We start from the raw sequence: 27,995 nt of genomic DNA, 5'->3' as shown, positions 1-27,995 counted from the left end.
ATGGAGCCGCTGAGCCACCGCGGCCTGCCTCGCCTCTCCTGGATCGACACTCTCTACAGCAGTACGTGGCCTGGGCTGGCGGGGGGGCGAGGGGGGCGAGGGGCTGGGTCACCCCTACCTGTTGTGTAACGCCGGGCAGGGATGCTGTGCCGGGGAGCCTGGGCTGGGCGTCCCAGGCGGAGCCGAGCCCGGGCAGGGGGCTGGCGATGCTGGCAGCGCTCCCCTCCGTGAGCATCCCGCATGCCTTGGTGGCAGGACGGTGCTGGCCGGGATCGCTCCGGCATCCCCCAGGCTCTGGGGACCCGCTGCCTGCTCCGGGGGGCTGCATGAGCGGGACGGGTGGCGGTGGCGGTGACCCCAGCTCGGTGGCTGAGCAGCTGGAGCGGGTCGTTCCTGACAGCTGGCATTGCCCGCAGCGGGCTTTGGTGCTGGGGATGCTTTTTGGCCGCAGATCCTGTTGCCGTCCCTGCGGGGCGGTGGGAAGGCACCTCTGTGTCCCTCTCTATCCCTGTCCCTCCTCCCTCAGCCGCGATGCTCGCAGTGAGCTCCAGGCGCGGTGCCGCCGGTGCTGTGGAAACGCGGTGTCGGTACCGGGGGCTGGCGGCCGGCGGGGCCGGGGGCGTCCTGCAGGGGTCTGGGGGGTGCGAATCGCCCCGATCCCACGGACGGACAGCAGGGAGGAGTGAGCCCCGGAGCCGTGCCGCTCCTGGTCTCAGCGGCGGCTACAGCAGCCACGGACGTGGCCGGGGGATGAGGGCACTCGGTCACAGGGTCCCCGTTGTTATTTTGGGGCAGAGTTGAGCTGCGTGGGCATCCCGGGGCGGGGTTTGGGGTGCAGTGTTGAGCTCGGAGCCTGGTGCTGGTGGGGCAGCGAGGTTTGGCATGGGTGCGTGGGAAGGTGGGATGCTCTGGAGCATGCTCCGTGCATAGATCTGGCATTTGTCATGCCCTGGAGGGAGCAGGGACCGCCAAAGGGCACGTCGTGTAGGGCTGAGCCCCCTCCACAAGCTTTCCAGCCCGAAGCCCACAAGGCTTCACACACGTCCACAGCCAGAGGCAACATCCAGCAGCAGCAGCCCCAGGGTTTGGGGTGGCTGTGCAGGGGGTTGGGCTGGAGCCCAGGGGCTACATCCAGCCCCAGTCTCTGCACCCTCCTTCCCAGCCACAGCGTCTCTGCAAAGCCATGGCTCTGCCATCCCAAATCCTGCTCCAGCTGCCCTCCCCAAGGCGTGGGGGAGGCTGCTTGGTTTTGGGGGATGCAGGGCAGGGTCTAGCCTTCATCACTCTGGGCAAAGCAGTGATGGTGTGGAGGAGATGCTGTTGTGTTGAGCCACCCGTTAGTAGAGGCCCAGGGAGGCAGGTCCGGGGCCAGCTCACATATCTGTGTTGTCATGGTGAATTTTCACCCAGGCGCAGGGAAACCATGGCGTTTCCCCAAAATCTCACAGGCTCTGTGTGGATGTTGGGATTTTCTTGGAAGTGGGATGGAATGGGTGAGCATTGGGGTGTGCCTACACACTGACAGGGTATCAGGGAACAGCACGTGTCCAGCTGGAAATGCCACCCTGAGCTGCTGTGACTGTGCTCTGTCCTGGGCAGGAGCCAACTGCTGTCCTTGGCTGAGCTCTGTCATGGGGACCATCATGCTGGCAGTAGCCCGGGTCAGCCTAGAAAGATATGGCAGAGCAAAAACATTTTCATGGAGAAAATAATCCCTCATGGGGATGTGTTCTTGGCCCTGTGACCCTGCTGGGGCCATGTGCCAGCTCACAGGGCCTCTGCCCTGATGGGTGTCAACATCCCATGGGTGCCAGCATCCCATGGGTGTCAACATCCCATGGGTGCCAGCATCCCTTGGTGCAGCGTGGGCTTGGATCCAGCTCAGGGCCCTGGGGCTGTCTGTGGGGTTGGGGCTACAAGGCTTTTTCAGGTCGGGGTGTCCTTGCCCCCCAGAGTGGCTCCCCTGGGGAGGAGTGGGCCAGGCTTCTTACCTCCCCTCGGTCTCCATGCCTGGGGTGCAGCAGGAGGATTTCCACTGCTGCTAAAAATCAGGAGCAAAAATAGCATTGGGTTTTGGCACGGGCACAGAACAGGCTGCAGGGGCAATGCAGCTGTGGGGGAGGAGGGAAGGAGGCGCTGGGTTTGGGCTGCCTGGGTGGCACAAGCACCCCACAGGCAGGAAGGCACAGGGGACAACCTCTCTGTGTCCCCTTGCCCATCAGTGTCTCCCTTGCCTGTCCTGGCTGCTTGGTGGTGCTTGGTGCCCTCCCTGTAGCAGCTTCTGGGGGTGCTGGGGAGGTTTCTCTGCCCAGGTTCCCCAGGTGAGGCCCCTCAAATACTGCACAGCCATGGGTGGCACAGCTGGAGCCGTGGGGACATTGCTCTGTCCTGTGGGCAGCACGGGGTCCCTCTCCTTGGGTGCCTGTTGGGTACTGCCTGTAGATCTCATCCCCAGGTCTGATCTGGGATTGGGATGTAGCTCAGCTCCAACTGGTAGCAACAGGAGCCAGGTCATTGCTGGATCCCTGCAGGCCAGTCCTTTCCCTCTCCATGCCACTTTCTTCCCTGCACTGCTGCAGGTATCACCTCCCAGGGTCCCCAGCTGCCTCATTAGCACTGTGTTCCTCATTACCTGGATGCTGAGCCATCCCAGCTGGGTTGCCAGGACTGCCACAGTGACAGTGCCACTCTGGGTCTCCCTGTGGTTAAGCCTGGAGCTGCAGACTTTGGCCATGGTGGAAGAAAGGTGATGGTGCCTGATGGCCTCCAAGCTGGTGGGGATCATCAGCTTTGGCCCCCCTCTGCTGCCTTGGCTCTCCCTTAGAACCCACCTGATGGGAAAAGGTGCTTGGGTGAGAGGTTGGGGTTGTTCTGGGGCATTCCCAGCCTGGGGACAGTCCCTGGTTCAGTAGGCTCAGGGGAACTGGAGAGTGGCCATCATGGGGAACACCAGTGTTAATGAGCCTTGTGCTGCCATGCTCCTGGATGGTGCTGGAAGTATCACAGCTGGGACCTGTCTGGGACAGGAGAGACGATGGACATCCCACCATGAAGAGTCAGGGCAGGTTAGAGCCAGGGATCCTTTCTTCCAGGAGGTGTTATGGGTGGGGGGGCCTATCCAGTCAGCTCCTGGGTTGAAGGTGGGCTGTGGTGGCCTGCTGAGGGTGGCCCTACAGCCTCTAAAGGACTGGTATCAGCTAATTACTAAAGATGTAAGGTCTGAGAGGGACTCTGGTGTCCTGGCAGAGATGGGGTGCATCTGGCCCATGTCACAGCTCTCCTCCAACAACTCTCAGGTGCAGGATGGGACTCCCCATCCCTCCCCACTGGCACTGGCAGGGTTCCTGGCCTGAGCATGCTTTGCAGCACTCTTTGATTTAAAGATTTATCCACTTTCCCTAGGAAGCAGGATGTAATATTAATGTGCTGAGCGGCGTTGGTGGGAGCCAGGGGAGTCCTTGTCCAGGATGGCCGGGGCTGTGAGGACATGGAGTGGCAGCGGTGTGGGGTTTGATCTGGGAAGGCTGCTCTGACACCAGTGCACCCCGTTTTGGCCAGGTTATCAGCTGGGGTCTTAGCTGGAGTCTCTCCAGTGTCTGTGCCCAGGAAGCCTGTGGGGATGTGGCTTCCAGAGATCCATGGGGCTGCAAGATGGGAGGACAGCAAGGGGCTGGCCCGGTATTGGGGCGGTGTTGGATGAGCCTCCTGCCTCTTTGGCAGCTGCCGAGGGGCTCCTGGCCCCAGGAGCATGGGAAGGGTTGGGGGGTGCTGGCTGCACCCCACGGCCGCCCCTGCCGCAGCCGGGCTCCCTTCCCCCTCCCCTTTGTCAGCATCTCGGGGCTGCTGCAGCCACCTCTTCCCGCCGCCACCGAGCCGCTGCTGTTCCCATGGTAACAGGTTAGGATGTACCCCGGTCCCTCGCTGCGCCCCAGGGCCCCGCTGCACACCCTGGGCTCTGTCTCCCCGAAATGGCTTCCCCTGGGCCATGGGTGATGGGGGATTGTGGGTCAGCCTAGGGCACCCAAAAATGGGTGGTGTTTTGTGGGTGCAGGGGATTCATCCTGTGCTGGGAATGCAGCCACCTTCGGTCCCCCCATCGGGGAGCCCTTCTGCCGGGAGAGTGGCACTGCCCTCCGTGCTGTGGATCCAAGCGGCCTGGCACGCATTTCGATGCTCCGAGGAGTGTGGGCAAGGGGGGGCAAGGAGGACGGCGGCTGTGGCTGCCAGCCCAGCTCATCTCTCCCCGGGGATGGCACAGGGATGGTGGCCGGCGGGCAGGCAGGGCACAGCCACTTGCGTGGGGCTGGAGCGTCTGGCAGAGCAGCTGTCCCTGCGCAGACGAGGCCGTCGTCCTCTCGGTTCCGTTAATTATTCAAATATAGGGAAGTGTGTCGAGCAGAGGATGCCTGCGGGGCCGAGGATGCTCGCTGTGATGTGTGATGTCTTCTTGCCTGCCTAGCTGAGCAGGCAGCGAGGCTGGGCTGGGCTGGGCTGGGCTGGGCTGGGCTGTCCGTCAGTGGCCCTGGGATGCGGGGTCAGCTGCCCGCGGGTAGCCACAGGCTGGGCTGGGTGGCCTCGGTGCCACACGGTGACCCTGAGCCGTGCCTGGATGCTCACGGCCACCCTCTCTCACCCCGGCAGACTTCAACTATGGTGCGGACGAGTACGACGCCGAGGGCAACGAGGAGCCCAAGGCTCTGCCGGAGGGCTCGGAAACCATGCCCTACATCGATGAGTCGCCCACCATGTCCCCCCAGCTCAGCGCCCGCGGCCAGGAGAGCGGGGACGGTGTCTCACCCACGCCCACCGATGGCCTCGGCACAGGGGTAGGTGCTGGGGGGCTCGGGACTCTGAACGGGGAGCGGGGGGATCGGGACTCTGGGTGTCCGACCCGGGTGTCAGCGGTGTTTGTGCTGCTGTCACATGGGGGACTGTGCCCGGCAGCCCAATTTCTGCTGGCCGTGGCAGTCCGGGTGCCGGGGAGCTGCGGTCCAGGGGATGCCATGCCCGTGGGACACGCTGTGTCCCTGCCCCGCCGTACCATGCCGGTGTCAGAGCCAGGAGGGGATGGGCTGGCCGGACGGCGGGGTCCCGGGCCGGGTGTGCTGGAAGCGGGGAGTCCCCGGGGTCCCCAGCTCCGGGAGCCCTTGGGGACAGGGCGCAGCGCTCCGCCGGGCTGCCGGCTCCATCTAGTGGCACTCGGGGACAAGTCACCAGCAGGGGTGGGGACACAAGATGCCCCCTCGGCCCTGTCTGGACAATTTAGATGTAACCCCCGCTGTCCGCAGCGCATCCTTGGGAAGTCCTTTGGTTTTCCAAAAGAGGAGGAATGCCCGGAGAGCTGCGGAGTGGGATCCAAAGGGAAAAAAGTGTTTTTTTCCCCCCCAGACTTAGAGTTTCCATAAAGGCCGGGAGCGCTGGGGTCCCGGCAGGCGCAATGGCCCCTCTGGGATAGTGCGAGGAGCAACTGCAGGGCCCCGGGCTGGGGGAATCCCCCGGCGCTGACGCTGCTGGGGCCGGAAAAAAGAGAAGTTTTATTTTTGTCATGGAAAGAGTTAAACTCCTGACCCGGATGCTGAGGCAGAAGAGGGAGAGGTGTGGCTTCCTCCCCAGGGTCGCCCTATGCAGCAGCAGCATCGTCGTCCTGGCACCCAGCGCCCCTGAGGAGGGAGAGGAGGGTGCTGCCCTCTGCCACCGCTTCCCGGGGCTGTCCCTGAACCACTCGTGCTCCTTGTCCCCGCAGCACAGCCCTTGGAGTCACAGCCATGACACTCCGGTGCTGGGGCTGTGAGCACTGGGCTCTGACCCCGAGGCCAGCAGGGACAGCAGAGGGTGGCTCTGGGGAGCAGGGCTGTGGGGAGATGCTGGCAGAGGGGTCAGAGGGCTGGTGGGGCACGCTGGGTCTGGGCACAGGCAGGGACATTGACTTGGTTGTGACTGACAGGATTGGGAAAAGTTGGAGCCCAGTGACAGCTCTTTCTCCATCTCTTTATCTGGAGCTGCTTGTGCTGGGGGTTGGCAGAGCATCCCTCCAATACCAGCACTGTGTGTCCACCCCTGCCAGGGGCACAGGCTTGTGCTTGTCACACAGCAAAGTGTGGTGTCGTGCCAGGTTTACTCCATTGCTCTCCTCCAGTGAGGAGGTGACTGGTGTCACTGCCTTTGAGAAGGCTGGAGGAGGTTTCTGGTGGGGCATCTCATCTTGGAAGCTCCTAGGGCAGCTGTAACCATGTCTGGGGCCTGCTGCATGCAGACACATCTTAACCCTCCCCATCCCACCTGGGAAACACGAGGTTGTGGTGTGGAGTTGGTGTCCCAGCCCCTGCTTGGGTACTGCTGGATTTGGCACTGTGGGTAGCATTTCCCTGGACCGGGACCATTCCTCGGGCCTGGACATGTTTGGCAGGGTTGTGGTGCAAAGGCTGAGCTGTGACATGGACACAGGACTGGACATGGGCTCTGGAAAGTCCCTGTGTTCGTGTCACTGCCCACATCTCACAGCAGGAGTTTGTTGCAGGCTCATATGGGTGCAGGGAGAAGAGATGGCTCCTGTGGGCAGAGCACATGCAGCCACTGGTTCCCCTTTTGCTTCTGAGGAGCCCGGGGGAAACTGCTGAAACAGCTCTTGCATTAGTGTCCCCTCCTCCAGCCTGCTCTGGCCTTGTTTGCCAAGGCTCACAGTGTCCCTCACAAGCATCACAGCAGTGCTGGTGTCCCCATGTCCTGGCTGCCCCGGGGTTGTGGTCAGGCTGGGGCAGCGGTGAGGTGCCAGCTGGTCCCTGCGGGATGCGCAGCAGATAAATGTGAACGCGCAGGGCTCAGCTCTGTGACACTGCCGCAAGTCCCCTCTGGGACAGCGAGAGGTCTGGGACCTTCTGGGGGCGCACGGCCAGGTCCCCATGCGGGACCTGGTGATGCCGCCGCCCTCCAAGGTCACTTCTCGCTGGTGGCAATCCCCATGGTCCGTCTCTGCCTTCCCACGGGACACGGGGGTCCAGAGGGCTACAGCAGAATGGATGCTCCCCCATCGCCGGGGCTAAGACAGGGAACCCCTCCCCGCGGCTCTTGCTGAGAAAACCGGCCGGGGAAGGCGGCTGCCGCTCACTCCAGCCTTGACCACGGGCGGGCTGCGGCGGCGGAGCAGCCCCACCTCCGCTGCCGAGAGAGCATTTCCTGTAGGAGCGCGCAGGGCGGAGCGGCGGGGCCGGCTGGGGCGCAGGGCGCGGGCAGCGGCCCCTGCACCGCCCGCGGCCCCGGGGCCGAGCGGAGCCGGCGGGGAGCGGGGCTGGCCCTGTGCTCGCAGCGCTGCCGAGCTCCGAGCTGCCGCTCGCAGCCGCGCCGGGAGCGCCCGGGCCGCCGGGGACCGGGAGGCCGGAGCTGGGTCAGGCTGGATGGAGCACCGGGGATCCCATAATGGCTCCTTTCATCCCGAGCTGGTGGCCGGCGTCCAGAGCTGAGTCAGGCTGGGACAGCTCAGCCGCGTGAGCCCCTTGCCTGGAGCCTTGTGGGGTCCCCTCTGCGCCCCGCTGCCCGGCCGGCCATGGAGGAGGAAGAGGAGGCCATAGGGTACCTGGATAAAGTGCTGGAGGATGAAGATGACTCTGAGCCAGGAACCCCCACCAGCCCCGTGTCTCCGTTTTCGGCCGGCGAGAAGGTGGGCAGAGAGGGGGGACCCTGCTCCCGCGCTGGGCAGTGGGTGTGGGGACAAGGGGCATCTTGCTGGTGCTGGTGATGCCCGAGTGTTGGAACAGCTCCTGGGACTCCTGGTGGGTGCTGGTGGGGAGCAGAGCTGGGGGCAGCGAGAGCATCACTGCGGCCCTACCACACCCCCAGGACTGGCTGTGGCCAGGGGCACGGGGCAGGGCTGTGCTGGGCTCCAGGTGTGGGGGGCTCAGAGTGGGATGACCACCCAGCTGTCCTTCCAGGGGGGAGTAGAGCCACATGTGCTGCAGGGTTGGAGCTGTGTGGCTCAGCAGAGACAGCACCGGATGCTCAGGAAGGGGCTCGTTTTACACTCTGCCCCGCTGCTCGGCCACCAAAACCTCCTAAACTGTTCCAAAACAGAGCTGGGGGGTGGACGCAGGGAGACACCTGTGCTGGCAGGTGCAGCTCAGCGTCCTCATGCCCACCCTGCCAAGGTGCCTGGGTGCTGGAAGAGAGCTCTGGCCCTGCTCTTCCTGGGGTCTCCTGCATGGGGCAGCCACAAGGCCCTGATTAAGAGTCACTGCTCTGGGTCACAGGGGTCCAGTTGACATCATCCCCGTGGGGTGCATGGGCCCTGGGTGTGAGTGGGCCCCTTATCTCCTGAGCTCCTGCGCAGGGCCCAGGCTGGGGGAAGCAGGAAGAGCCGTGACTAATCTGTGGCAAAGAGCCCACGAGCTCCCAGTGAATAAAACTGACCTCCCACCCCGTGCACCCTCCTGCTGCGCTGGTCGCTGTGGCCCAGCCTTAATGGGGCTGCCTGTCAGGGTGGACACTCTGGTTGTCACAGCAGCACCCAGGGCTGGCTCATGGACACTCCAGTGGGGCAGAGATACTGATCCTCAGCCATTCCCGCTTTGGGGCTGTACTCCCCCAGGTGTTTGCAGTTGCCACCTCCCCTGGCACAACAGCCAGGGCATGGGCAGAGGTGAAACACGACCAATGTCCCCCCCAGATAATCCTGAATGGCCCAGAGTGATGCCCCCATGGCTTTGCTTGGCCACTGTCTGGGTGGCAAAGCCTGGTCATCAAGTGTGGTTTTTAAGGGGAGAGGCCAAGGCGTGACTAAGGGTGGTCCAGGGGCTGGGGTGTCCGTGCCTGGGCACTGGCAGAGCCTTGCTGAGGGTCCCAGAGCCCTCCCAGCCCAGCCATCTCCCTGCCATGAGGGGCACACCACAGGAGTATCGGTGCTGCAGCAGACCTGGGTGCTGGGACATGCCACAGTGCCACTGGGCAGTGCCTGCTGGGGTGGCACTTCTCGAGGGAAACCTCAGCCCAGGGAAAGGGTGGTGCCACATCACGTGGGAGCACCATCCAGCGCCAAGCATGATTTCACTGGGCGTCTCTGGACTCTGCCCTGGGAGAGTCCTGCCATGCTGTGCGCCATCCTGGAGCGCTGCCAGCGGCGCCGGGCTCGTGGCCAGCCCGGAGCAGGGAGGGGAGAGAAGCCAGCGCAGCTCGTGTCTTTCCCAGCTGGCTCCATACGGGCTCTGCTGCCCATGGGGCGCATGCCCATGCCTTGCCATGGAGCTTCTCCGACACTGGCAGGGACGTGCCCGTGTGGAGAACCCAGGAATGGGCTGGTGGGATGAGGGGTCTCCTCCTGTGACACTTGCTGGCTTAGCCAGGCTCCTTACTGTGTTCCGCAGGGTGAGCGGGATGCTGGCAAAGGCCTGGAGATGCGGAAGTTGGTGCTCTCGGGTTTCCTGGCCAGTGAAGAGATCTACATCAACCAGCTGGAGGCCCTCTTGTTGGTGAGCACAGCCCCTCCAGGGATGGATGGATGGATGGATGGATGGATGGATGGATGGATGGATGGATGGAGTAATTTCTTCCCGGGTAGCTTTCCCTAGCCATGTAAGCCTGAGTAGAAGCAAAGCTCCAGAAGCCAAACTAGCTTTGCTCTGTACTGGCTGGCTACACCCATCTCATCTCCCCTGCTGCCCATGTCTCTGTTGGAGACATATTTATGCCTCTGCTTCCTCTTGTGGACTTGCTGACCTTCGTGGCGAGACGCTGTTGCACAACACGGGGTCACCACTGCTGCAGGGAAGTCTGAGGATGCACGAGCCCGGAGTCCCCCTTGGTCCAGCTGCCAGCCTTGGTCCATCTGTCCCAGGCAGCCCTCACTGCCAGCTCAGATCCTACTCATTCCCAGTGTTCTCCTCTTAGCCCACATCTCAAACTCTCCCTTCTTTGGCAGCCCATGAAGCCACTGAAGGCCACGGCCACCACGTCGCAGCCTGTCCTCACCCTCCAGCAGATCGAGACAATTTTCTACAAGATCCAGGATATCTATGAGATCCACAAGGAGTTCTATGACAGCCTGTGCCCAAAGGTGCAACAGTGGGACAGCAACGTCACCATGGGCCACCTCTTCCAGAAGCTGGTATGCACCTTCCCTGGGTATTGCTCCACTTGGAAGAGGAGAAGGGCTGGAGCTGTTATGAGTTTGGAGTTGTGCTGCCTACAGCAGGGGCTGTACCCATGGATGCCATGACAATGCTGGGGAGAGGAGGAGAGGCGGAGAGGCCAGGTTGAAGGGCTTTAGCTTCAGCTTTCTGCTGTCCAGGCACTTGTTTTCTCTCTGCTGGATTTTGGAGGTTTATGGAGGCACAGGCCAGGCAGGAGCTCCACCATCCTGCCCTGAGCAGGAGCCAAGCATGTGACCCCCATCTGGCTGAGAGTCCTGCCAGGAGGGAACAACTCTGGGCAGTGTCACCTCAAGAGCTGCCTGACCCCTAGGGTGCTGTGGGGGGCTTCAGCACCCTGCTGGTGCCTGGCTAACCCCCCCACTCCCCACAGGCCAGCCAGCTGGGGGTCTACAAAGCCTTTGTGGATAACTACAAAATTGCATTGGAGACGGCAGAGAAGTGCAGCCAGAGCAACTACCAGTTCCAGAAGATCTCAGAGGTAAGCTGGGATGGGGCTGTGCCAGGGGGACGGGGCTGTGCCAGGGCTGTCCCTGCACAGGGCAGAGAACACTGTTCTCATGGCTGAGCTGACTGTGTCTGCCCCGTGGAGATGCTTTCCCTGCCCTGCAGGGGCTGTCCCCAAGGGCTGGGCCACTGGGGGCTGTGCTAGAGGGCTGTGGTCTTTTGGGCATTGCAGGAGGTTGTCCCCACCTTGTGCAAGCTCAGGTTGGGCTCAGCCTGTGCTGTCACCTTCCCACCCAGTGTCAGTGAGTGTTGGGCACCTGTGGCTCATCCCCTGCTGCCTGCATCTCCATGCCTGGATCTCCTACCGAAATGGGGACCTCCACAGTTACAAGCTGGGCCCCCTTATCCTGTTCAGCTCTTTGGTATCACCACCGTGTCCCAGCTGCTGGGCACAGCCCCGGCAGGAACCCTCACTCCTTCACTCAGCACCCATGTGTGGCCTCCAGCACGGCCAGGCTGGAGTCAGGGGGAGATATCAGGGTGCAGGAAGGGTGGGGGGGACCCCATGACCTTGAGCCGTGACCTTCCCCCCCTCCCTCCAGCCCCCCACGGGCTGTGCTGATAGGCCTTTCCCTCCCTAGGAGCTGAAGGTGAAGGGCCCCAAGGACTCGAAGGAGAGCCACACATCCGTCACCATGGAGGGTACGGCAGGCGTGGGGAGGGGGGCAGAGCCTTTTGTGTGTGCGGGACCGGCGTGGATGTATTGCCGAGCCCTTTGTGTGCCCGGAGCCGGCGGGGAGAGGGGGGTCGCGGCTCTTTAGGATGCTGGGGGCGTGCGGTAGCCCCCCAGTCCCTGCCCAGCGCTCCTCCCCGCCCGCGGCTGTGCCGGGAGCCGTGCGGAGGGGCCGGAGCTGTGCCGCAGCCGGGCTGAGCTGCTGCGGGGCGGCAGCGATGGCTGCGTGGAGACGGGGCTGCCATGGAAATCCTCGTCATTGTCCGGCTCTGCTGTAACTGCACCTACGGTGAGGCGAGGGGGGCGGCTCCGATTTGGGGTGCCGGTAGGGAGTGATGTCTCGGGGTCTGTGCCGGCGGGGGGGTGGAGGCTGCGTCGTGTTCTGCAGGCTGAAGTTGGGAGCGTCTTTGTTCCAGGCTCGATTGAATCATCTTGGCTCCGGCACACGCAGCCACGCGCTCGCTGTCCCTGCCGGGCTGGGGCTGGTGCCAGTGATGGGACAGAAGGAGCTGGGGTGGGCAGGGGGATCCTGGGCTGGGGGACCCCCCTCTGCCCGGGCTGTGCCGTGTGGGTGGTGATGGGGAGGAATCCCCATTTGGCTCGGCATCGTGGGGCTGGAATGTCCATCTCTTCATGGCTGGGAGGAGAGGCACCGGGCATCCCTGCCTGCTGCTGCCCGTGGGTTCCAGGCTGGTGGGACTGTGTGCACAAGGAGCCCATCGCTCCTCTGTTGTGCTGGGACAACCCCTCCCGGGGCTTCCCGGAGCTTTGTGTGCCTGTAGTGATAGCAGCAGGAGAGACCATCCTACCTGTGGGTCTAGGATGGTGGAAAAGGGAGGACACCCTGTCTGTCACCTTTTATCCCAGAGTAGTGTTCTTGCTGGCTGTCACAGGGAGCAGCAGTCTTGTTTTACCCTCTGGCATGGAGTTGTGGGGTTGCAGCCTCTGGCTAGGGTTCAGCCTGTCATTGTCACCTCCTGAGCAAAGACCCCCTGCCCACTCTGTCTCAGGACTGGGTGCCATGAGGCAGCACCCTCTGGGATAAAGGGGATGGGAGCTCCCCATGACGCAGTCCAGGGTGAGCAGGTGGCACCTTTCCCTTCTCTCCCATGGCCCAAAAGCTGGCTGCTCTCAGCCCTGGCAGTTTGGGGAAGTGCTCCAAAGTGAAGTGAAAACCCAGAGGCATCAGCCTGGCTGGAAGCAGCCTGGGGAGACATGAATGTGGCCCCATGAATGACAGTACTGTGAGTGGGCTCTGTGCCTTTGCCTGCCCAAAGAGGTGGGGAGGGAGGAGGAAGAGAAGGGTCTCTCTGCTTCCACTGAAATGTGCCTCTGAAGAGTCTCTGGGGCTGTTTCCTGCTGGGTGTGTGTGTGGCAGGAGAAAAGGGTTGTCTGTACCCCATGTGTGAGGCAGCTCTGCCCCCTGCCCTGGGTGGGCAGGGACATGAGGCAGTGGTGTTGGGCTGAAGCCTTGGACCTGGTGTTCTCTGTGGGTGGGGGTTTTGCTGCTGCTGGAGCAGCCTGGGCCTTCTTTGCACCCAGGGCTGGCTGGGGTGGTGCAGAGAGGTGAGTACAGGGTGTCCCATGGGGTATCAGAGCCCGGTGAGGGATGGGACCCAGCACCGAGCCAAAAGGGAAACTGAAAAAGCTGCTGAGAGTGACGAGCGGCTCTTCCGCTCCACAGCCACGGCACAGCTAGTGTGGGTGCAGCCCTCCTGGGGAGGCCCTGCCCTCCTGAGGCCTGTTCTCTGTCCTGTGCTGCCACAGGCAGGGTGGGACATCCATTTCACCACCCGAGACTGCAGACCAGCCTAGCTGTGGCTCCTTGTGCCCCCAGCACAGCAGGACACGGGGCTGTGGCAGTGGTGGCTCCCCACTGCTCCTGGTACTACTGTGATTGTCCAGCTGGGCATCTGGGCTCCCTTCCTTGCCCCTGTGCTCTCTGTGACAGGTGGGAGAGGGGCCAGGGCTCCAGCCCTGGTGGCTGCTGACACTTTCTCTCTCCCCTCAGCGCTGCTGTACAAACCCATTGACCGGGTGACACGGAGCACCCTCGTCCTGCACGTGAGTGTGACCAGTCCCACGGGGATGGTGATGGGCTCTGTCTCTGCTGCTCCTGGGGATCTCCAGATTGGGTGCTTTCGAGCTGCTAACCTGTGCCTGTCTCCTTCCAGGACCTCCTCAAGCACACCCCAGCTGACCACCCTGACTACCCGCTGCTCCAGGATGCCCTCCGCATCTCCCAGAACTTCCTCTCCAGTATCAATGAGGACATTGACCCCCGGAGGACAGCAGTCACCACCCCCAAGGGCGAGGTGAGCTTGTGGGGTGGGCAGTGGCTGGGCACAGGGTGAGGGCTGAGCCCTGTGCCAGCCCCTGGCTGGTGTCTCTGTGCTGAGGAGCTCCTTAGTGCCTGGGTAAGAGTTAGGGGCTTCCTCCAGATACCGTTCTAGGTGCAAGATTAGGGCTCCACCTGGTCCTTGCTGCTTGCTGTTGCCTTATTAAGCAGAGAGGACATGGACCTTCCCATGCTCCTGATGGCTGAGCCACAGAGAGGGACAGGATTGTCGGCCTTTCCCTATGGATTGTTGTCCTTTGCTCCCTGCCTACTCTCATGGCAGCCCCTCTGCCCCACAGACCCGGCAGCTCATCAAGGATGGCTTCCTGGTGGAGCTGTCAGAGGGCTCACGGAAGCTGCGGCACGTCTTTCTCTTCACCGACGTGCTGCTCTGTGCTAAGCTGAAGAAGACAGCAGTGGGGTAAGGAGGGAGCTGGGCACGGGGGGAATGTGTCACAACGTCCCTGTCTCTCAGTGGGACAGGGGACGTGCCAAGGAGGGCGTCAGGCATCAGTCAGCACCCATGCCCTGGCTGCAGGAAGCACCAGCAGTACGACTGCAAATGGTACGTGCCCCTGGCCGACCTGGTGTTCCCCTCGCCGGAGGAGTCGGAGCATTGCCCGCAGGTCCACGTCATCCCAGACCATGAGCTGGAGGACATGAAGATGAAGATCTCAACCATCAAGAGCGAGATGCAGAAGGAGGTGAGAGAAGGGTGTGGGACTTGCTCTTGGAGTGGGTGCCTTGCTCTGGATCAGGGATGGGATTCGGGGGACCAGGGCACCTCTGAAAGGTCCTCTCTGCTCCCCATCTGCAGAAAGCCAACAAAGGGCAGAGCCGCGCCATTGAACGCCTCAAGAAGAAGATGTTTGAGAACGAATTCTGGCTGCTCCTCAACTCCCCTGCCATTCCCTTCCGCATCCACAACCGCAACGGGAAGGTGAGGAAGGCGGGCTGGGGCTGGGGCCGGGCTCAGCCCTGCCTGCACACAGCCTGCCACATCTCCCTCTCTCTTACAGAGCTACCTCTTCCTGCTCTCCTCTGACTATGAGCGGTCCGAGTGGAGGGAGGCCATCCAGAGACTGCAGAAAAAGGGTAAGTCTGGGACTGCTGAGGCTCTCTTGGGACTCCTGGTCCCCCCAGAAGCCACAGGAAGGTCCTATAGGATCCCAGCCTAGTGCTCTCCAGCCTCTATGACCAGCACTGGCTGTGTCCTTCTGAAGCTTCTGTCCTCTCACAGACCTCCAGGCCTTTGTCCTGAGCTCCGTGGAGCTGCAGGTACTCACAGGATCCTGCTTCAAGCTACGCACTGTCCACAACATCCCAGTCACCAGCAACAAGGATGGTGAGTGACTGCTGGGTCTTTCTTTGCTCGGGATGATGCCGGGCAGGAGCTGTGGGGTCCCTGAGCTGGAGCAGGGACTCTGCTGTGCAGGGGACAGTTTCCCACCAGGTGGCACTGCTGGAGCAGCGTCGGGCTCCCAGGCAGCGCAACACCGGGCTGCAACACCAGGCTGCTTTTGGGCTCTCTCCAGCCCCCACCCCATGGCTTGGGCAGGACCAGTGTGCCCAGGGTGACACCCAGCCAGCCCCACTGGGAACGTCCCCCAGGGCTGTCCAGCAGCAGGAGAGCTTGGGATGTCTGTCAGTGGGGGATACAGAACTTAGGGATGTCCCTCCAGGGGTTTGGGGACAATTAGGTGAGACTGCAGGCACCATGCTTGCTGTAGCAGAGGTCACAAAGGCTGCCTTGGGAATGGCCAGCCCCAGGTCCTGACACAGCCTCTGCTCTCTTGCCACAGATGATGAGTCCCCAGGGCTTTATGGGTTCCTGCACGTCATCGTCCACTCCGCCAAGGGCTTCAAGCAATCGGCCAGTAAGTGTGGGTGCCCACCCTGCTTGGAGGGGCTGCTGGGCTTGGAAGAGCTGAGGTCCAGCATGTGGCCCTGCTCTGCCCATAGAGGTTCCCTGGGAGATGGTGAGGGTGTTCCTGGTGTGCTGAGCAATGTCTGCTCCCCCAGACCTCTACTGTACACTGGAGGTGGACTCCTTTGGCTACTTCGTCAGCAAAGCCAAGACCAGGGTGTTCCGGGATACCACAGAGCCGCAGTGGAATGAGGTGAGGGAGGGTGGGATGCAAGGAGGGGGTTGTGCTCCCCATTTCCCTTCAACCCCAGTTTCAGAGCTGCTCTGGGGTGCTGGGGTTGAGCCACCCTCCCTCTGCACCTCAGGAGTTTGAGATCGAGCTGGAGGGCTCCCAGTCCCTGCGCATCCTCTGCTATGAGAAGTGCTATGACAAGACCAAACTCAACAAGGACAATAACGAAATTGTGGACAAGATCATGGGCAAGGGGCAGATCCAGGTATGCACTGGGGCTTGTGGGTATCCTCTCACCCAAAGAAAGACTTCTTTGGGCCTTGCACCTGATCTGGGAGAGTTGTCCTGGAGTGATGCCTGGCAGCTCTGCTTTTGAGAGCAGGGTACAGCAGTTGTGGGGTTGAAGGTAGTGAGGTGGGTGGGCATCAGGCATAGGGAGTGATGGTCCTGGGGCACAGTGGCTGCAGGAGAAGGTGGGACAAAGTGAGAGAGGTGGCAAAGCCAGAGCTTTCCTGCAGAGGTGCATCCGGCCCCATCTGGGCTGGAAATGTTTCCGTTCTGCTGCTCTCTGTGCTGTGGCCCCCGAGGGGCTCTGGGGAGGGATTGGCAGCTGCCCTAGGGAGGGCTCTGCATGTGCAACCCCCCCATCCCTCCTGTGTCCCCCTCTGCCACCATCTGCCTTCCCTGTGCCTCCATCAGCTGCTGTTATGGCAACGGGGGTTTCCAGGGCAACGGCTGAGCTGCCTCTGATTGGTGGTTGCCAGGCAGGGAGGATGGCGGCCTGGGCTGCCCTGAGATGCTCCCAGGTGAGCAGGACCAGGAGGATGGAGTGGGGGTCAGGCAACCCCCAGACCTCACATTCCCTCTGCAGCCACCTTGGCCAGGCTGCAGGGAAGCCAATGGCAGTTCGGGCTGGGGGTGTCCCTGTGTTTTCCTGGTGGGCATCCCAGCCTGGGCTGTGCTGGGAACAGGGTCACGCCTGGGACACAGCCCTCGACCCAGGGCCACTTCAAAGGGACCCTCATGGCTGCCTGCTCCGTGGGAAAGCAACTGAGGGCAGGTCCCAGGGGAGCAGAGAGCAGCATGGAAATGGGAAGGGGATGCTGTGGGGAAAAGCACTGGAGGGGGTATAGGGTGGGAAATGGGGGCTTAGCTTCACCAGTGGCTTGTTCATACCTGAAATCACCCATCTGCTGCCCTCTCCCCAAGGAAACAGTGGTGTGGGGGTGGCACTGGGCCAAGGGGGAAGGCCAGGGCAGGGAAGGGGCTCGGTGTCCCGTGGGGATCAGTCCAGCTGCACTCTCGGAAATAGCCTGGATCAACAAACATGAGTCATGCTGGGAGATGCGGGGGTCGGGACAGGGACAGCACAGCTCGTACTGCTGTGCAAAAGCTGTGGGGGAAGAAAGGGAAAGAGAGAAGGCCCTGGGGCTGCTTATCCCAAGGAGGATCTGGATGGATGGAAGAGTGTCAGAGTTGGGGCTGTCCTGCCATAACCCAGAGCCACAGCTCGGCCTCTGCCCCAGGGTTGGGATGGGTGACAGGGCAGGACAGCAGTGAGCAGGATGGAGAGTGCTGCTTCGGGGCTGTGGGCTGTAGTCAAGCCCCAGAGCTGCCCCCTTGTCTTCTCCCTGACATTCTCAGGCAGAGAAGCTGCCCTGGTGTTGCTCACCCCAGCTGGTCCCTGGGCTCATTATGAGCTGCTGCTGGTTCCATGTAACAGCACTGACTGCTCAGTGGAAAGGTGTTCCTCCTGGTTGGCATTAACCCTGTTTTGTTGTTATTAACTCCATTTTCTAAGTCTGGAATATGCTGTGGTCAGGGTAAGGCTTCCCTGTTTGGCTCTTGTCCTCATGAGGGTCTCGTGTCCCCTGCAGTGCAGAGCTCAGCCCTGTTCTGAGCCGTCCCAGTTGCTCCCAGCAGCTGGGCTGTGTCTGCTGGGTGCTGGCAGGGGTGTGTGGTGCTGTGCCAGGGTGGCACACGGATATGGTGTTGGGCAAAGCAGGCTGTGAGTGCTTGTCCTGTAGAGGACAGAGGCTGGATGTGGCCCCCATGCCCTGGTGGAGACAGGCAGTGTGTGCATGAAGGGGGTCTCAGGACCCCCTTCTTCAGCCCATTTGATGCACAGGGGCGGTGTGGCTGTTGAAGCAGAGCCTGTGTTGTCATGGGCATGGTGCCTGCTGTACCCTCAGGGAATAGCTGTGTGTTTGTCTGCCCCCTTCCCTGGGCTGGCAGGGGCTCTGTCAGGGGAATTTTGTGATGCTGGGGCACCCTAAACCTGCAGGAAACCATAGTGACCCGTATGGACTCCAGAGGCTGCTGAGGGATGGACTGAGGGGAAATCAAATCCCCCCAAGCCTGCACCTCACCTGTCAGAAACAGCAGGCAGGGACCCTTCCAGGGCTTCCCTACCCCCATCACCCCCTGTCAGTGGGGCTGACAAGGGCTGGGGTACAGAGGGTACCTGGGGGTACCCAGCTGTCCCTAGGTGTGACAACAGACCCCAAAAACCTCCTGCCCGTGCCCCTTGCTGAGAGCAGGGAGAACCAGCCTGGCTCCTGCGTGGAGCCGGGAATGCTGCAGCCGCCAGCGGCGGTGCCTCGGGGGCAGCGGCTGGCGCTGGCGCTGCGGGGCAGATAACAGCAACGGGATAACGGGATAACGGCACGGGGATAACGGGATAACGGCACGGGGATAACGGGATAACGGCACGGGGATAACAGCGGATAACGGCGGCGGGGAACCCGGGCAGCCCCCCCCAGCGCTCCCGAGTGGCGGCGAGCGGCAGGGCGAGAGTTAAACGCGTGGGGGCCGCCGAGGAGGCGGGGGGGGGCTGCCTTTGAGTCACTTCCTCGCAGGGGGAGGGAGGGTTTTGGGGCTGCCTCGCCAGCCTGGCTCACACCCTGAAGATGAGCCCTGGCCGCTCGCCGCCTCGCCGCCCCAGCAGGGCTCCCCTAGCCGGGCCCCGCTGACCTCTCCCCGCCGGCAGAAGGGATGCGGGTGCCGTGCTAGCCCAGCCGCGGGCACTCTCCCGGCCACCTTCGTGTCGCCTGTCCGGAGCCGAAGCGGTCGTCGCGATGACGGAGGTGTTGGTACAGCCGGAGGGCAGCCCCGGCCCCGGGGGCGAGCGGCAGCCCGAGCGCGGCGTGGAGGAGCCCGAGGGGAAGCGAGCCCCGAACACGGGCGCCCGGCTCTGGGGCAGGGTGCGCAGCAAACTGCTCCGGCAGAAGGTGCTCCGGGAGCGGGGGGTGGCTGCCGGGGACACTGCTGGGCTCTGCTGTGTTGTGCGTGGTGACCGTGGCTTTTTTTGGGAGGGGGCACTGATGTGGGGGGCTGTGTTGTTTGTGTAGAGAGTGAGCGAGCGCTGGTGGGGTCTGGAGCAGGGACGCTGTTTGGGTGCTTTGGGAGCTCTTGGATGCAGTTGGCAGCCTGTGAGGTGTTTGTTTTCCTCCTTCCCTCTCCCTCTGTGTGCTGGCAGGCTCCCGGAGGCTGAGCTGTTTTCACCGGGGGTTCCTGCAGAGGCAGGGCAGGGAAGCCCCTGCCCAGCCCTGGAGCTCGCCCGGGAAGCAGTGATGCTCCAGGGGCCGGGTTCCTGGGGTGCCACAGCACCCAGTTGCCTGCGTCCTCCCTCTCGCAACCCGGGTCAATCCAGGCTTTCCCAGCTCACAGCTGTGTCGCAGCCACATCAGCCGGTGCTGCCGTCTTTGTGGGAACACAGAGCACAGGGATGTGCGACAGAGGTGACAAAGGAGTGGGACAGCACCCTGGCAGGCTGTCCCAAAAGCCCCGAGGGGGACTCTGGGGGTTTCCCTCGGTGGAGTCCCGGTGCCCGGGGGGAGCTGGCTCGGGGCTGAGCTGTGGCCATGCCCAGGGGCTGCCTGGGCCCGTGGGGGCTCGCTTTGGCAGCGGCAGGGCCGCGTGTGACGCAGCGGCATTAACCTCGATTCTGTGCTCCTCACAGGGGATTAAGGGCCAGCCAGGGCTCTGTGGGGAGGCTGCCCGGCGGCTGTTGCTGGGTCAAAACACGAAGGGGTTTTATTTCCCGTGCCTGTTGTGGCTGGTGGTTTCCCTGCCGGCTGCTGCCCGGGAGCCGTGGTGCTGCAGGACAGGATGTGGCCCTGGCAGGTCTGTGCAGGGTCCCTGGTGGGTTGTGGGTGCTGCTGCTGCTTCTTGGTTCACTCTCACTCGGGTCTGTGAATTACTGCTTTTTTACTGCTTTTTTGGGGGGCTGTGCTTCGCCACTGGCAGCGTTTGCTGCTGTGGGGGCTGCTTTGCCCCACAGCACTGGGGCTGCTGACGTGGAGGTCTGGTGAGGGGTCTGCTTGCCAGGGCAGCCCTGGGATGCCAGGCTGGGGAATCTGTGGGTGCCACGCTGATGGGAAGCAATGTTGGCTGTAGCAGCTCTTCTGGGATCCTGCTCCCCAGGGCTCTGGCAGGGATGACCTCGCAGACTGAGTCACCAGTTTGCTCCCAATTGCTTCATCCAAGGCTGATGGTTGGGTGACCTCATGGGCCTGAGATGTGAGGAAGGGACATGCCCAGCCTGACAGACCCTGTTGCACTATAGTATCCCAGTGTTTGGGGCCCTGGGGAGCCACCATGAAGATTTGGAGACCTACCAGCTCCTCACCTTGGAGCTCTGGGCACCCAACCCTGCCTGGGTCTGTCACAGTGCCACGACCTGGACATGCCTTGAGGACAAAATTCCAGGATGTGGCCTCATCACCTCAAGTCTGGAGTTGTGCCATGGACAAGATGAGCAGTAGGAGGGGAGGGTCAGCACCAGCAGGAGCTCCCCAGAATACACAAAGTGCTGCAGGACTGCCAGGATCTTCATTGCTTGCTCCTCCACAACCTGGGACCTTGTCCTACAAGCAAACAGCTTTGGATAATTTGGGAAACCAGGATGACAGCACATCCCTGTGGCAACAAACAGAGGGTGTTTCACCTTGTCATGGACGAGAGGGGCACCACAGTGAATGCTGACCTGGGCATGGATACCACCATGGCTGAGAGTCCCTGAGATGCAGGAGGGAGCAACCTGGAGACATGCTGGTGACCTGACTGAGATGTTTCCCCAGGCACAGGGTGGTGTTTGAAACCATCTGATTTTCCAAAGAGGAGCTGACATCTCATCCTGCAGAATGCTGGCTTGGAGGCTGTTCCCCAGGGCTCCTAGACCAGGAGTTCCCCATTGACCTGGGATGTCTCTACATCCTGCTGAAGCAAGGCAGCTCCCTTCAGAGGAGAAGGACATGGTAGTGGGAGCTGGGATGGGGTGTTTGCCAGTGCTGTGTGGGCAGGAGCTGTCTCTGGCTCTGTGCGTGGATGCTTCTATCCATCCTCTCATACCTGGAGATGAAGTGTTGGACAGAGCTTTGCTTAAACTGGGGAGTGGCAGCATTGTGTGCTGCTGCTGCACAGGGTGCTGGCCAGGAGGGTCAGAGTGCATCAGGACCAGGCCACAGGTGCTTCCCCAGCAGTGCAAGGGGGCTCAGGCCCATGGTGCCAGCAGAACTAGCCCAAATTTGGGCCCTGCTGGCTATTGTGGGATGATTCTGTCCGTGCAAGGGGAAGGGGCTGCAGGGAAGTGATGTGCTCATGGTAGGGTCTGCAGCAGTGGCAGCAGCCAATCTGGCTTTTATTAAAGCTTTATTCAGAGCTCTGCTAAAGCTCTTCCAGATGTGAGCTGCCAGGGCCATCGGAGCCAGAAGGACCTGAGGGATGGGGAAGGCATGTATGGTGGCTACAGTTAAAATTGCATTGCAGAGCAGGGAGGCTCCTGACCTGGCTGGGGGATGAAGGGGCTTCACTGCCATGAGTGGGACAGGGTATGTGTGGGGAAAAGGGTGAAATTCCCTAGAGTAGTGGCATTGGCCGTAGTGGCTGCATGGCAGTGCTGCAGAGGGTGCAGTGCTGGGGGGGAGCACAGAGGAGCTGGAGCAGCAGGGCTGGGCTTGACTGTGGTCTGGCTACAGTCTCGTGATCTCAGTGTCTAGACCTGCTGCAGGGTCCCATGGGAGCTCAGGGCAGCTGCAGCCTTCCTTCTCCTTCTGCCCTCCAGGAGCCGCAGGGCTGGCACGGAGGAAGCAGCGTGGCACTCGCTGGGCTCTTCCATGTGCTGGGCTGGAGCACCAGGGAGGGCCCCATGTGAGGAGTCATTCCTGGGACATGCTGGACACAGCAGCATTTCTGCCTTGCTGGGGACCACAGTTTTCCCATGGCTGAGGAGCTGCTCGAGCTCACGGGACTTGGGCATGTGGCAGTGCTACTGTTCTGGGTCTGTGCCAAGAGCCAGGGCAGCTCAAGCCTGTCCTTAGGACTGTGGGGTCTTGGTGTGCAAGAAGGAACATAAGGCACCCCACAGTGCCCCCCCCCCCCATCATGACATGCAGTGAATTTATGGGCAGGGGAACAGCAGTTCCGTGGCTGGAGCAGCAGCTCTAGACATCTTTATACTTGCCCTGAGCATCTCCTGACACAGCAGCTGCAGGAAGCTCCTGTGTCCTTGAAGAGTGACCCCACATGCCTGGCACAAGTGTGACCTGGCAGCTGCATGTCTGCAGCCCTGGGAGCCCCCACCAGCTCCCATATCCCATCCCCTTCCCCAAGGGGACATTAGTGCCGGGCTGCCCGCCCTGTGCATTACAGGGATCAATGGGGCTGGATCGATATCACCAGCTGGGGACCAAAAAGTCCCAAAAGGCAACTGCACCCACCTCTGCCCAGCCCTGGGGCTCAGAACCCACCACAGCACGTGCTGGGGCCTTGGGAATGCCAGCACCTCTCACTGCACCCGGGCACCAGGGCAGCATCACCAAGTCCCCTGCTAGCCCCAGAGCCAGAAATAGCAGAGCCTGTCATTCCCAGGGGTTATAAATAGCCTTGGCTATGGGGAGATGTTGTTTTTCTGCATGGAAAACGCTGCCCTAGTTCTGTTTCATCAATCTGCCGCCAGAAATAGTCCTAATTTCTTGGAAGTTTCTTGCTTCACGGGTGTGGGTTAAAGCATTGCCTTGCAGGGGCTCTGGGGAGAGGGCAGGACAGCGGGGCTGAGCCCACCTGGCTTCAAGGCACAGCCAGAGGGACCTCAGACCCCAGAGGGGGAACTTCTCTATCCTCTGGTCATGAGCAGCATGTTGCCCAGGAAAAGTGTATCCTGTGCCCTACACCATCTGCAGATCAGGGGCTTTGGGATCCACCAGGTTGGGATGACAGCAGGGCTGGCATGAGGCTGTGTCCCCACAGAACTCATGGACCATCTTTCCCCACAGCTGGACCCACAGGCTGTGCAGACGAAAAACTGGCACATGGATGTGATTGAGATGAACGGGGTAAGTGGGGCTGGGGGACTCACAGCCCCTCACTGGGAATGCAGCCCCTTCTTACCTTCAGGCCAGCGAGGACTCACCCCCTGTTTCCCATAGATTAAGGTGGAGTTCTCCATGAAGTTCACAAGCAGGGACATGAGCCTGAAGAGGACGCCATCCAAAAAGCAGACTGGTGTCTTCGGGGTCAAAATCAGCGTCGTGACAAAGTAAATGCAGGGCTGTAGAGGCTGATCTGGTCTGGTCCCTGGGGTGTGGGGTTGCACTGTGTCCCCTTGCTCCCACCAGCACTGGGGAGCTTGGCCTTTGCTCTCTGCTGGGGACTTTCCTGTTCCCTTTGCCTTTCCCATCCTTCCCTCCTGCAAGCCCATCCTGCCCCTGGCCTGGAGTTTGCAGAGCTGGGCTGGCTGCCCTGGGTTCCCCTGGGAACGTTTGCTGATGGCTCTGCTTCCTGAGCCAGGCGCGAGCGCTCCAAGGTGCCTTACATCGTGCGCCAGTGCATCGAGGAGGTGGAGAAAAGGGGCATCGAAGAGGTGGGCATCTACAGGATCTCTGGAGTTGCCACTGACATTCAGGCTTTGAAAGCTGTCTTTGATGCCAGTGAGTATCCTGGGGGAGCTTGGTGTTCCAATGGGAGGGTTCACAGGCACAGAGACCCCCCCAGCCCTCTGCAAGCCCAGGGTTTGGTTATTGCACTGCACGTGTGCCAGATATGGTCACTCTGCACAGGAAGGGGCTGGGGGCTGAGGAGGGACAAAACCACCCAGAGATTCCAGCCCTGTTTAAGCCTCTGAGCTGCCGCCACTCCTGGCTGGCTCCTGGGAGACACTGAGTCAGGGAAATGTTGCAAATGGATTTGGAAGTTGTTCTGTGTCCTGTTGCCCAGACAGGCGGGAACTACTCGGCTTTTCCCAGCCTCAGCCTGGCTAATAGGGCTGTGAACCCAGCAGTGCTGTCCCTGCCCTCCAGCTGGCAGCCTGTCTGGATAGCTGGAGTGACACAGAGGGTGGAGACCCGGAGGGGAAGGAGGGCAGGAGGCGTCACATGTGTGTGCTCTCTGGACAGATAACAAGGACATCCTGGTGATGCTGAGTGACATGGACATCAATGCCATCGCTGGCACGCTGAAGCTGTACTTCCGTGAGCTGCCCGAGCCCCTCCTCACTGACAGACTCTACCCTGCCTTCATGGAGGGGATTGGTAAGAGCTCGGGGATGGGAAGGGGTTGATGCACAAACGTGGCTGTTTGGCATTGCTTGCTCTGGGATAGGAGACTCCCAAGGCCAGTTAGGTCCTGGCTAGTTTTGCTGGCTCCAAGCCAGCTCAGGGCTCGTGGTGCTGATCCCCAGTGCTCACACAGTGGCTGCTGGGAGGTATCTGGCTGTGGTGGGTCCTGCTTCTGCCCCAGACCCTGTCCTGAGCCCTCTCTCTCTTTGCCTCCAGCCCTCTCAGATCCTGCTGCCAAGGAGAACTGCATGATGCACCTTCTCCGCTCACTGCCTGACCCCAATCTCATCACCTTCCTCTTCCTGCTGGAGCACTTGAAAAGGTAATGGCTCAGGGGCTGCCTGGGGTGGGTGGGAGGTGCAGGATGGGTCTGTCTCACTGCTTTTGCTGTGGGGATGGGATGTGAACAGAGTTAGAGCTGCTGTTTGATTCCTGTGGTGCCTGCATGGCTGCAGGCTTGTCCCAGACTGGAGGCAGATGGTGCTGTTCTGGTGCAGAATAGGGCAGCAGCCAGGGCCAGCAACAGCACTTTGGGGCAGGCATGGAGTGGTCCTTTCCCAGCCCTTCCAAGAGGATACAGCGCCAGGTGTGTTCCATCTGCCCCATCTTTCTGGGCTCTGGCATATTCCCCAGGCTGCAGCTTGTTCAGACCCCTCACTGTTATCAGTGTTGACTTCCCACATCTTTTTTCCTTGGGCCCTGTAGGATGCTGGGGGGATCCTGGAGCCATTCTGCCCCTTCAGAGCAGCCCCTGGTGTCCCAGGACCACTGGCTGTGGTGCCAGCAGGGCCTGTGCTGTGCCTGGCCAGTGATCCAGGTCAGCTCTGCAGGGAGCACACAGCCTCTGCAAACATGGAACACTTGGCTGCTGCAGCCGGTGTGCAGCTGGTTGGATGAGCTCTGCAGGGAGCAGCTGGCCTCAGCACAGGATAGGAATCAGTTGGGAGCTCTGCAGTGTCCCCCTTAGCAGGAAAACAGCTCTGTGTCCCGTCCCACCAGTCCAGCAGTAGCCCTTGCAAAACAAGGTGCAACAATCCTTGTCACCTGTCAGCAGCAGGTGGCCGAGAACCAAGGATAGTCAGCTCTGTGGAGATGTCCCAGAACTGCGGGTGACACCTCATGTCACCTGTCCCAGGGTGTATGCAGCAGTGTGTAGTTTGACAGGCTTTGTCTTGGCCCAGATGAGGTGAATCCAAACCTGGAGACTCAGGGACTGGGGCTCTCTAGGGGCCCAAAACCCATGGAAGGCACAGGGCTGTGGAAGGGCAGCAGAGCAGAACACAGAGCCTGGCCAGAGCTTGGGACTGGGGCTCACGGCTCATGTTACTTGCATCATGAAGGTTTGTTGGTTTTTTTGTTTTTTTTTTTTTTTTTTTTTTTGTTTTTTTTTTTTTTTTTTTTTGTTCCTCTGGTTTGGCTAAAACCAAACAGAAAAAGTGATTGATGCTGGGGGATGGAGAAGGAAAAATCCATTTCCATCCTGAGAACCGGGCACAGCCAGTTCCCACATCTGCTCCCCTGGCCAGGGCTCAAGCGAGCAGCCTGTGCCGGGGAGCACAGCTGCCTCCTAACATGGCAATGTTGTGGTCCTGCTTCCCTCAATGCTGGCAGGGCTCCCACAGGGTTGTCAGGGCAGGGAGCCTCGAGGGGAGTGGGTGTAGGGGGCATGGGCTGGTGCAGAGCTCCCCGTGCCCTGCAGGCTCAGGGAGGCTGGAGGCCCCGCAGTGTATAAGTGAGGGTTTGGTTGCTGCCACATCACACCCAGGGCTCCCGGCCAGGCCCGGCGGCTCCGGCAGAGGCCATGAAGGGGGGCAGAGCTCCCTGCCCTGCACCTGGCTTTTCCGAGGGCTACAAAGGGCAGTGGAAAGCTGAATGTGCCCCACTGCTGCTGGGAGAAGGGAGGGCAGCCCTCGGCCTCCGCATCACCCCATGGCTCCCCACTCCTGAGCATCATTAGGGGCTGACACTCTCTCTCTCCCTGTACCCCACAGGGTGGCTGAAAAGGAGCCTATCAACAAAATGTCTCTCCACAATCTGGCCACGGTCTTTGGGCCAACACTGCTGAGACCCTCAGAGGGGGAGAGCAAGGCACACCTCACCTTGGCCTCTGACATCTGGTCCCACGATGTGATGGCCCAGGTAAGAGCTGCATACTGGAGGGGTTCACCTGCCTGTCTGGGTAGATTTGTTATTTTTTGCTGGATGGGACAAGCTGGGAGGTGGCAGCTCTTCCCCTTTTTGTAGTAACACCCCCCATTTACCTTATACAGGTCCAGGTCCTTCTCTACTACCTGCAGCATCCTCCCATCTCCTTCACTGAGCTCAAACGCAACACACTTTACTTCTCCACGGACGTGTAGCCTGCAGGCAGAAGGCACCAGCTGCAAACACTCCAGCTCCCTGCTGGGGGACACGGACTGGATCACAGCCCCCAAGGGAGACCAGCCCAGACCCAGGATGGTGCCACCTGCAGCTCCTGTACAATCACGTTCCAGTGGCCCGGTCCCACCAGGTGCCAGGCCCTCTCTGTAAAGTAGTCGTGTCTTATGTCCCTTCTTGTGTTCAAGGATTGTTTTTATGTATATTTGCTCAACGGAAGAGGTAGTGACTGACAAGGGCTGTGGACACAGGCTTCCCCTTTGGCTAGTTTTCTCCTGGACTCCTTTTTGCCTGCTCACTCCTACCAGGCACCCCTTGCCTGAAGCCTGCAATGCCCACGAGTGCCTGTTCGCTGCCCAGCTCCCTACCCATGCCTGCATGTGCAGCACGAGCTCACTCTGTGGCTGGCAGCTCAGGGGCCTCCCTCCCTGGTGACAGTGACGACCAGCTCTGCTTTGGCTTCGCTGCCTGCGCAAACGTTGGACCCTGTGCCTGGATCCTGCTTCGGCCCGAGCAAACCCGTGACCATGACAGCAGAGGAGCGGGGTGCTGCATCCTCCCTGCCACAGCTCTCCTGGGTGTTTTCAGGCCAGTGCCCTCTCCAGCCTCAGCCCTGTGCTTTCCCTGTCTGTGTGTGGCCTGGCGGTTCCTCCCCTCGCTGGATTTCACCTCTGAGTTATGGGGTAACCCCTGACATGAGGCTGGAGCCAGAGGTGCTGTGCTGGTCTAGATCCACAGCAGGCTGAAGGGATGGCCAGCAAGGCAGGTTTGCTGTCTGCATCATGGGCTGACCCCACGTCTGCTCTGGCACTGATGTGGTCCCAAATTTCCCCAATTTGGAAATTTGGTGGGGAACAGGGTACCTGCTGTATAGTTCTATCTCTGCCCTAGTGAGGCACTGATGCCCCTGCCAACCCAGCACTGCCATGAGCATTGCATGCACCCTGTTGGCACAGCCTACCAGGGCACCAGCATTCCTCCCATGGCTATGGGGACAAGGAGATTTTTCTTCCCCTCCTCGGCCTTCCCTGCTGCACTGGGCACATGGCAGCACATGGCCCTGCCTCGGCGGCAGCCTGGTTGCCAGAGGCAAGTACTCTACAGCAGCTGGATGGTCACCCAGCCTGGGAACCAGCACAGAAGGATGGGAGGAGGAAAGCCTTCATGGCCCTCGGGACTGAAGGCAGAAATGCTTCGTTCTCTTTCTCCTAGAGTGGTTGCTGTTGGGTTAGCTGTGCCCAGCCAGCTCAGGTCTGTTTGTTAGTGGCTCCAGTTCTTGATCAGGCTGATGGCTGGAGTTGTCACGCCATG

At 61.2% G+C, this 27,995-nt stretch overlaps 1 protein-coding gene across 4 annotated transcripts; it reads left to right on the top strand.

The window, feature by feature from the left end:
* On the top strand, nt 1–26,701 carry ABR (ABR activator of RhoGEF and GTPase). Of its 4 annotated transcripts, XM_062507363.1 has the most exons (23): nt 1–61; nt 4,642–4,826; nt 9,357–9,455; nt 9,905–10,090; nt 10,507–10,614; nt 11,222–11,282; nt 13,325–13,377; nt 13,488–13,628; nt 13,951–14,072; nt 14,190–14,355; nt 14,469–14,591; nt 14,671–14,746; nt 14,892–14,996; nt 15,454–15,528; nt 15,674–15,771; nt 15,884–16,015; nt 23,025–23,084; nt 23,178–23,287; nt 23,539–23,678; nt 24,144–24,278; nt 24,522–24,627; nt 26,297–26,444; nt 26,576–26,701. In XM_062507363.1, exons 1-23 carry the CDS (start codon nt 1–3, stop codon nt 26,663–26,665), a joined length of 2,580 nt encoding a protein of 859 aa, XP_062363347.1. In that variant the 3' UTR covers nt 26,666–26,701. The 4 variants fall into 4 exon arrangements, with proteins under 4 accessions (XP_062363347.1, XP_062363348.1, XP_062363349.1 ...); XM_062507364.1 differs by lacking the exons at nt 1–61; nt 4,642–4,826 and adding an exon at nt 7,541–7,654; XM_062507365.1 differs by lacking the exons at nt 1–61; nt 4,642–4,826; nt 9,357–9,455; ... (1 more) ...; nt 10,507–10,614; nt 11,222–11,282 and adding an exon at nt 11,557–11,602.
* The last annotated feature ends 1,294 nt before the right edge of the window (nt 26,702–27,995 follow it).

This window comes from Cinclus cinclus, chromosome 22 (assembly GCF_963662255.1).
Source record: "Cinclus cinclus chromosome 22, bCinCin1.1, whole genome shotgun sequence".
Lineage (NCBI taxonomy): Eukaryota > Metazoa > Chordata > Aves > Passeriformes > Cinclidae > Cinclus > Cinclus cinclus.
The sequence above is the reverse complement of the archived record's forward strand: the minus strand, read 5'-3'. Positions and strand labels throughout refer to the sequence as shown.

Excerpts from the sequence above, each read along its gene's own strand:
- ABR (XM_062507363.1), top strand. The coding sequence starts at position 1 with ATGGAGCCGCTGAGCCACCGCGGCCTGCCTCGCCTCTCCTGGATCGAC. Across the intron at positions 11,283-13,324 it reads CACATCCGTCACCATGGAGG|CGCTGCTGTACAAACCCATT; the intron begins GTACGGCAGGCG and ends CTCTCCCCTCAG. Across the intron at positions 14,592-14,670 it reads TCCACAACCGCAACGGGAAG|AGCTACCTCTTCCTGCTCTC; the intron begins GTGAGGAAGGCG and ends TCTCTCTTACAG.